General features: G+C 42.5%; 1 protein-coding gene across 4 annotated transcripts in view; it reads left to right on the top strand.

Annotated features, from left to right (window-relative positions):
- Positions 1-9,522, top strand: part of LOC135113140 (centromere protein V-like) — a 40,194-nt gene extending 30,672 nt beyond the window's left edge. For all 4 annotated transcript variants that reach the window (XM_064028214.1, XM_064028213.1, XM_064028212.1 and 1 more), the window contains 3 exons: positions 501-610; positions 7,421-7,605; positions 8,204-9,522. In XM_064028214.1, the coding sequence (XP_063884284.1) occupies positions 501-610; positions 7,421-7,605; positions 8,204-8,313 (405 nt within the window). In that variant the 3' untranslated portion in view covers positions 8,314-9,522. The remainder of the gene's footprint in view (positions 1-500; positions 611-7,420; positions 7,606-8,203) is intronic.
- Positions 9,523-10,000: the final 478 nt, after the last annotated feature.

Here is a 10,000-nt window from a genome sequence, read left to right as displayed (position 1 = left end):
CAAAAAGCACCACAACTATCTTCTCCATTTACGAGTAAGAACCTTCCTTCCCTCTTTCTTCCTCTTCCTTAATCTTTTCCCCCTCTCTCTCTTCCTTTTCCTCACTTTTTTTTCCCCTCTTCCTGTAACCTCCTGTATTTTCCTTCCCTTCCTCAGCCTCTTTGTTAAATTACCCTTTACGAAACCACAAAGAAGAGAGAACATTAACGAACAAACAAACAAATAGATAAATAAACAAACAAGCAAACAAACAATCCATCTATCTAACTATCTATCTAACTCTCTGTCTGTCTATCTATTTATCTATCTATCTTTCCTTCTATCTATGTATATCTATATAAACCTATCTAAATAAACAAATAAATAAACAAAAATTACGCTCATTTATTTTTGTCCTACTCCTCCTCGTCTTCCCCATGACTCATTCCCCTCTTCCTCCTTCTCCTCCTCCTCCTCCTACTCCTTCCCCATGACTCACTACCTCTCTCCACTCCCCCCAGGTGCATGCAGGCAGACCCGGGGGACTGGTGCGGCACACTGGGGGCTGCCACTGTGGTCTGGTGCGCTTCCAAGTGATGGCCCCGCCGGTACTCAAAGTGGTAGATTGCAAGTAAGTGTACCTGGTTGTGTCTCACCTGTGTTTGGGTACCTGTGCTTGTCTGTGTCGTTTTTACCTGCCATGTCTTAATTATTTGTGGTAATGTGTTATTCTTGCATTTGAGATTGTTTTTCTTATTAATTTTTTTTTTGTGATTTTTTTTTCTTTTTTTTCTGTTAATTTCGTGTTTAGTTTGTCGTCCTTGTCCTCCTTGCCTTTTAAATCTGTTCTTAATTTCTCCTCGTTTTTACATTTTTTTTTCTCTCTCCGTGTTATTCTTTCTTCATAACATTTTTTTTCTTCTTTTTACCTCCATTTCTTTTTTTTCTGATTTTTTTTTTTTTTTTATTCATTTTTCCTCACTCCATGTTCGCCTCATTTGAATTTCCTACCTCGCCATGTCGCCACCACCATCACCACCACCACCACCACCACCACCACCACCACCACCACCACCACTTAACCATTACAAGGGCTGGAGAAAAAAAAAAAAAAACGAGAAAAAAAAATCGACCTACTTAACTTAAATCAGATATCTTTTATTTAAACCGATTTTTTTTTTTATTTGAATTATTCCCAGCCCGTGTTCCCTTCATCATCTTCCACAACATTATTACCACTGTCATCATTGTTACTGGTAGCGGCGCCAATGTAGGAACTGAGTGTCGTGGTACCGAGAGGAAGAGAATAATTACTCTGGTACATTAAGCATACAAGGAAAGCCAATTTGTTAATGCCACTCACTGTTACCACCACCACCACCACTACCACCACCACCACCACCACCACCACTACCACCACCACTTCCTCCGTTAGCATAAAATACACTAACGGCTTCGATCGCACACCTCTCTCTCTCTCTCTCTCTCTCTCTCTCTCTCTCTCTCTCTCTCTCTCTCTCTCTCTCTCTCTCTCTCTGGCATATATTTGTCCTGAAAACACGTGCTTCAGCCCACACAGGGAAACACATCATTTATTTTGTTTTCCTTCATTTTTATTTTCCTACTCTCTCTCTCTCTCTCTCTCTCTCTCTCTCTCTCTCTCTCTCTCTCTCTCTCTCTCTCTCTCTCTCTCTCTCTCTCTCTCTCTCTCTCTCTCTCTCTCTCTCTCTCTCTAAATGTCATGCCCACGCATTCCATTCACTCACTTCTGTCCTCCTTCTCCTCCTCCTCCTCCTCCTCCTCCTCCTCCTCCTCCTCCTCCTCCTCCTCCTCCTCCTCCTCCTTTCCGCATAATCCAACAGACGCATGCACGCTGATCACTCTCTCTCTCCCTCTCTTTCCCTCCCTCCCTCCCTCCCTCCCTCTATCTTTCCCTCTCTCCTACGGATGGAAGGAAGGAGGAGAGAGAGAGAGAGAGAGAGAGAGAGAGAGAGAGAGAGAGAGAGAGAGAGAGAGAGAGAGAGAGAGAGAGAGAGAGAGAGAGGGAATTAGAAGAGGTAGGAACAAGATCATTGAAATGATAAGAAAAAAAGGAGATAAAGGGAAGAAGGAAGGAAGGAAAGAAAGGAGGAACAGAAGAGAACAGAAAGTGGTAAGGATAAGGAAAGGAGATGATAAGAACGGTAAGAATTAAAGGAAGGAGATAAAGACAAAGAGAAGGAGGAAAGGGTAAAGAAGAAAGAAGAAAGGGTAAAGAAGAAAGGAGAATAATTAGAATGAACAGAGGGAAGGAGGTAAAGTTAAGGAGACGAGAGAAAGGGTATGATAAAAGTATGAATAAAGGGAAGGAGGAGAATAGGAGACGGTGAGGAGGGCAGAGATAGGCAAGGTAAGAGAACAGTGTGAAGTACAAGTGGTGTTTACATTGATGTGAGCATGCGTGGCTTGTGTTTGTGGAATAATGAAGAAAGCCTGAGAACTAATGTTGAATGAGTCACTGAGAGATGTTTGATAACGAAAGAAAGACATTGATAGTAATACGTAACTGGCGGCACCTCATCACTGTGGCGCCCTCACCCCCAGGGGCGCCTCGTGACCCCAGTGTTGCCGCCGCTCACTAGGGGGAGGGGGGAGCTCTCATTGACCCTAACACTCAGACGCGCCTTACGAGACCAGTGTTGCGAGAAAGTAAACACACTGGGTGACGCCGCCGCTCACTGAAGGCTTGTTCTCACTGGCCCTCACTCCCATGGGCGCCTTATGGCCCCAGTGTTGCCGCCGTTCACTGTGAGGGCGTCTCCCAGCGGTGCCAGTCCGCCACCAGGGCCTTGAGGTAGGCGAGGCACACCGCCACCTCGGCCTCGCGCCCCTTCACGTGCAGCCTGTTCTTGGCCACGTGCACGCTCACCCCGTGGCGCTCCCGCAGGTAGTCCAGGTAGTAGTGCTCCTCCCCTGCGAGGCGCGCCGCGAACCTCTGGGGTACGTACAGGCTCCGCCGAACCTCCCGCGTCCCATCTGCATCCCCGGCCGCCCCCACCACAACCACTGTGGGGCCGTCCTTCAGGGGAAGGACCTCCCCTTGAGGGGCCTCCTCGCCAGTGGCCTCCACTTCAGCCACTGTGGGGCCCTCCTGCAAGGGAAGGGCCTCCCCCTGGGGGCCCTCCTCGCCAGCGGCTGCCACCTCCGCCGCTGGAGAACCGTCCTGCAGAAGGAAGACCTCTCCCTGAGCTGCCTCTGCGCCAGTGGCAAAGACCGCCACTGTGGGGCCGCTATGCAGGGAGGGTACGTCCTCCTGAGGGGCCTCCACACGAGTGTCCTCAACACCCACAGTCACCACCTCTTTCTCCTTCACAGGAGATGGGTCCTCCTTCACCTTCCCCTTGGCCTGCTTGGCTTTAGCCTGCTTGGCCTGCTTGGCCGCGGCAAACTTGCGTGCCTGCTCGCGGCTCCACAGGGCAGCCTGCGCCCGGACGCGGGCGAGCCGCTGCTGGTGCTCGCTCAGCTGGATGGGGGTGTACACGAACTTGACTCCAAATACAACCATTTTTACGTCAGACAAAATATTTTAATCTAGTCAGGTGACGTGTAAGATTGCAGAAAGTAAAGTAAAGTGAGAAGACGATGAAGTAAAGAAGAAACAAAGAAAGGGAAAAGGAAGGAAGGCAGGGTGAAGTCTTTGATCCATTCAGCCTTCCATCTCTTGTGATCCTTGGTATTAACTTGTCGCCGTGTAAAAACCCCCATGTGAAGGGCGGCGGCTGATTTACAGGAAGGGGATCAACTAAAACAATTCACACCTTTCTTCTCTGCGCCTACGTCCATCATTCTGGGGCTTGAGTTCACCACTAATACTGTCTGGTTCCCTGGTGCTCGTGTAGCAAAGAGTCATGTGACCACACCGCTGCGACGCCAAAGCTCATATTAACCATTCAATTCTCAACGATAAAACTCAGAATCAAGATCAAGTTTACAAAGAAGTATTGCCTCCACACACACACACACACACACACACACACACACACACACACACACACACACACACACACATACACATACACACACACACACACACACACACACACACACACACACACACACACACACAATAAATAAATTAAATAAATAAACAGATTACCTAACGAAATAACTAATTAACTAACTAAATAAATGAATACAAATTATAACACACCACTTTAGAAAGATGCCTTCGCTTCATTCACACATCACACATACACAAAAATAAATAAATAAATACATAGATTAACTAACAAAACAAAATAAATAAACAAATAAACAAACTAACTAACTAGAGAGATATACAAATAAATCAAACTACATTTAGAAAGGTGCACACCCTGAGTTGAAATGACGTCAGGTGTCAGTCCTAACAATAAGCGCCGCACAACACAGCTCAGGTCAACACTGATGGATAAGTAAATAAACAAAAAAGGAGATCATTTAGGAAGGTGGATGCCCTGAGAAGCGATGACGTCACGGGTCTTTTCTATAATGAGCACAGCACGACATGACACAACACACCTTGAGTCTGTATCTAGGCAAAGATGAAGAGGGGAGGGATGATAATAATAAAAAAAAAAAGTACATAAATTAGAAAGGTGAATACCCCAAGACGCGATGACGTCACAAGCTTGTTTCTATAATAACTACAGCAGAACACAGCACAACACACCTTGAGTCTGTGTTTACGTAAATGTGAGCAGGTGAAGGGAGACCATTAAAAAAAAGGTACATAAATTAGAAAGGTGAATACCCCAAGAAGCGATGACGTCACAAGCGTGTTTCTATAATACCTACAGCAGAACGCAACACGACACACCTTGAGACTGTGCTTACGTAAATGTGAACAGGTGAGGGGGGACAATTGAAAAAACAAAAGTACATGAATTAGCAAGTTGAATACCCCAAGAAGCGAAGACATCACAAGCGTGTTTCTATTATAAGCACACCACAACACAGCACACCACAGCACAACACAGCACAACACACCCTGGGTCTGTGTTTAGGCGGAGGTGAAGAGGTGAAGGTGACTCGGCAATAACACACCTGCGCCACAGTCACACCTGAATGACTAAGACGGTTTAGCTTTTTTTATGTAATTGGCCATTAACTTTAATATTGCACAGTGTATGAGTGAAGTTTTATTTATTTATTTATTTATTTATTTATTTATTTATATTTATTATGTGTGAAGGGGGGCTGAATCATATTGGTCATCCTTTCTGTGTAGTTAAGGACACACTAGCAATATTAATACTCTCTCTCTCTCTCTCTCTCTCTCTCTCTCTCTCTCTCTCTCTCTCTCTCTCTCTCTCTCTCTCTCTCTCTCTCTTAAGCGTGATAGTCCTAAGGAAATTAACCTAAAAATAGACCTAATACACACACACACCTAACACACACACACACACACACACACACACACACACACACACACACACGTGACGTCACACCTAACACGCCTCCATCGACACATGAAAAGAATAAAATATTACCCATATATGGAGAGAGAGAGAGAGAGAGAGAGAGAGAGAGAGAGAGAGAGAGAGAGAGAGAGAGAGAGAGAGAGAGAGAGACTTTAAATGGAGAACAAATAAAAAGGAAACAAAAAACAACAAAAACAAAACGAAACAGCGCAAAACGAACGAAGGACAAGAAACAGAAAGAAAAAAGAAAAAGAAAAAGAAAAAAAGTAAAAATAACCTTGACAGAAGAAAGAAAAATAGAAGTAGGAAAAAATGAGAGAGAGAGAGAGAGAGAGAGAGAGAGAGAGAGAGAGAGAGAGAGAGAGAGAGAGAGAGAGGAATCCTGCCCATGCCATACCCCCTTTACCCCACTTCCTCCTCCCCCTCCCCCTCTCCCTCCCCCTTCCCTTCCTTTCGTTCCTCCTTCCCTTCCCCCTTTCCTTCCCCAACCAGAGAAGGGAAATCCACAAACAGGTCTCTCTCTCTCTCTCTCTCTCTCTCTCTCTCTCTCTCTCTCTCTCTCTCTCTCTCTCTCTCTCTCTCTCTCTCTCTCTCTCTCTCTCTCTCTCATTTTTTTCCTACTTCTGTTTTCTTTCTTCATTTAAGCTTTTTTTACTTTTCTTCTTTTTCTTTTTCTTTTTTTTTTTCTTTCTCGTGTCCTTCGTTCGTATTGCGTTGCTTCGTTTTGTTTTTGTTTTTTATTTATTTATTTTTTTTTTGTTCCCCGTTTAAAGTTGTTCACATTTTCTGTTAACATTTTCTTTTTCTTATTTTTTTCTCTCTCTCTTATATATTTCTTTTAATTCTTATCTCCATTTTATATATTCATTTTCATTTTGTTATTTTTTTTTCTTTTCTCTTTCTACTTGTTTTCATTTCTATCTCCATTTCTTTTCCTCCTTTCCTTCATTTGTTTTCAGTTTCTCTTCCTTTTCTCCTATTTCTACCTCATTCTTATCCTCCTCCTCCTCCTCCTCCTCCTCCTCCTTCCCCCTCGCCTCATAACCCTTCCTTGAACCCTTTATGTCTTCTTTTGTATCCTCCTCCTCCTTTTCCTCCTCCTCCTCTTCCTCCTCCTCCTCATTGTCTTCTTTCAACCTCCTCATTGTTTTCTCTCTTAAGAACTGTAAAACTCTTATGTAATTTTCTTTCCTCCTTTTCCTATTCCTCCTCCTCCTCTTCTTCTTCCTCTTCCTCTTTATCACAAGTCTCGTAAGGGTCAACAAGTCTGCTGCTGTGTTGTTCTGTTTCTCCTAATTCTCTCTTTCGTTCCCTTTTATTGTTATTATCAGTGTTATCATTATTACCTTTCAGTCTTCTTCCTTCTATATATAAACACACCTTAATTTCTACACCTGCGCTTCTCCCCTCATTACTGAAACACACCTGCAATGCCAGTTACACTCAACACACACATGTATCCTTCAACACCTGTCCTCTAAACACACCTGTATTGCCACAAGTATGTTTAACACCTGAAGCACACCTGTCCTTCTCTCGTCCCTCAAACACAACTGCATTCCGACACTCATTTAACACACCTGTCCTCCTTAGCTCCTATCCAAACACACCTGTCTTACACCCTCAACCTTGAAGACACCTGCATCCACTCCCCCTCCTCTTCCTCCTCCTCCTCCTCCTCGTCTTCCTGGTCATCATCTTTATTTCTTCTTTTAAAAACTGATAAATAAAAGTAGAACATTCTGAAAAAAAAAAAAAAATCTTCCTCCTCCTCCTCCTCCTCCTCCTCCTCCTCCTCCTCCTCTTGAACCCCTCTGCCCCCCACACCTGTTAATACCACACCTTGCACGTAACCCACCAATCTTTCTCCTCCTCCTACAACTTCTATTTAAACACAACTGCCTTCCCTTTCTTCTTCCTGCCTCCTACACCTACCCTGACTCCCCCTGACCCCCTACACCTGCCTAACCTGACCTAACACCTGCTGCCCCGCCCCACAGCTGCAGTATCTGTGTCAAGAAGCAGAACAAACACTTCATTGTGCCGCTTAATCAGTTCAAGCTGGTGAGTGGCCACGATGCGCTCACCACCTACACCTTCAACACCCACAGCGCCAAACACTCCTTCTGCTCCACCTGCGGCGTCCAGCCCTTCCACATCCCCAGTGATAACCCTAATGCATTCGGTGAGTATTCGAGGTGGAGCGGTGGAGGGGTGGAAGGGTTGATGTGTGGATGAGTAGGTAGATAGAAAGGTATACATATTGAGTAATGCATATGTACCTTGATAGATAGATTGATAGACAGGTATGTAGGTAGATAGGTGGATAAATGTATAGATAGATAGATAGATTAATAGATAGACTGATTGACTGATTGATTGATTGATTGATAGACTGATATACTGATTGGTTAAGTAATAGATAGATAAGTAAAGAAACAATCATTTATCCTTAGTCAGTCAGTCTGTTATTGGGTAGTTACGTTAGCTGGTTAATTAGTCCGTGCGTGAGTCATTGATTTAATTGGCTGGTTAGTGTTATTTAGTCAGTCAGTCAGTCAGTCAGTCAGTTAGTCAATTAGCTAGTCAGTCAGTCAGTCAATCAGCCAGCCAGCAAGTCACCACCCACTTACTCCCTCACACACACACACACACACACACACACACACACACACACACACACACACACACACACACACACACACACACACAACAGTATACTTCACTTGATCCAGACCTCAGTGACAGTCCCGCGAGGTGACCCCCGTGTGCTCCCCCAACAGGTATCACCCCACACAGTCTGGACGAGGGGACGGTCAAGAAGATACAGTTCACCAAGCAGAACGCCAAGAAGAGTGAAAAAGTCCAGGGAAGGAGAAGAAGTAAGCGTTAGACATGGCGGCTGCTACTACTACTACTACTACTACTACTACTACTACTACTACTACTACTACTACTACTACTACTACTACTACTACTACTGTTGCTGCTGTTGCTACTACTACTGAATGAGTGAATGAGTGAGTGAGTGAGTCAGTGAGTGAGTGAGTGAGAAGAAGAAGAAGAAGAAGAAGAAGAAGAAGAAGAAGAAGAAGAAGAAGAAGAAGAAGAAGAAAGTTCTCTCTATTTTTTTTATTCTTCCATATTTTCATTTAGCGTTTATGAAATAGTTACCAGATAAAAAAAAATAAACAAATAAACAAACAAGTAAAATAAATAAAATAATGATACAAAAAAATCTTCTATTTATCGAGTGATTTCAATGTATTTATCTTTCAGCCTATCTATCTATCTATCTATCTATCTATCTATTCATCTATATATCTATTAATCAATATATCTATCATGTATTTATCTATTAGTGTATCTGTCTATCTATCTGTCTGTCTATTTTCATTATTATTATTTGTTTTACTTTTCTTTGGTGTTTAATTAATCAAGTTTCAGACAATATTCACTTATCTTTATTTTTTTCTTTTTTTCCTTCCTTTCTTTGTCTTCCCTTATTTCCTTTCTTCCCTTTCTTCCTTTTTTCTTACTTATTCATCCACTGATTCTTTTTTCCTTTTTTTTTTTAGTGGGGGCTTAGTCATTCAAGTTACACCATATTCATCTATATTTATTTTCTCTCTTCCTCTCCTCCTTTCTTTCTCCCTTCCTTTCCTTCTTTCTTTAACTCATTCATTCATTCATTTATTTATTTCTCTTTTTAATCGATTCTTCCTCTCACTATATAATTCATTCATTTATTCTTTCTTTCCCTTTTTTCGTCTCTTTCTTTCACCAATTCATACTTTCTTTCTTCTCTTCCTTCTTCCAATCAAAATTTACTAATAAGTTGCATTTTATTATTTTTGTCTACTTATATAATTTACTTCTTTTTCATTCATTTATTTTTTTATATTATTGAGTCATAAAATCAATACATCTATCTATCTATCTATCTATCTATCTATCTATCTAATTATCTGTCAACACACCTGTTTATACATGTGTACCTGTCTACCTGTCTAATTAGTGGAGACAGGTAGACACGGATCAAAGGAGTGAGTTTGTAAAGAGAAAAGAGAAAAAAAAAGAAATAAAAAGAAAAATATGAAAATTATCGATGTTATTTTTTACCTTAGAGAGAGAGAGAGAGAGAGAGAGAGAGAGAGAGAGAGAGAGAGAGAGAGAGAGAGAGAGAGAGAGTACACAAAAACCTTTCCTTCCCACCTTCTCACACACACACACACACACACACACACACACACACACACACACACGAATTTAGGTCAAGTTAAAGCAAGAGAGTAAAAAAGAAAAAAACAGGCTTTTGAGAAATGGCGGAAGGAAATGATTTAAAATACTCTTCCTCTTCCTCCATTTATTACACCTCCTTCCCTCTTCCTTTCTCCCTTCCATCTCCTTCCCTCCTCCTCTTCCTTCTGTTTCCCCTTCTCTCTTCTACCTTCCTTCCTCCTCCAATTATTTTTTTCCTCCTCTCTTTTCCTCCTAAATTACTTAACTACTTCCCCTCTTCCTCCTCCTCCTCTTCTTTCTTCTACTTTCATTTCTTTCTTCTCCTCTTACAAAAAATA

Source organism: Scylla paramamosain, chromosome 25 (assembly GCF_035594125.1).
Source record: "Scylla paramamosain isolate STU-SP2022 chromosome 25, ASM3559412v1, whole genome shotgun sequence".
Classification (NCBI taxonomy): domain Eukaryota; kingdom Metazoa; phylum Arthropoda; class Malacostraca; order Decapoda; family Portunidae; genus Scylla; species Scylla paramamosain.
Note: the sequence above shows the minus strand (reverse complement) of the source record. Positions and strands in the feature narration are given on the sequence as shown.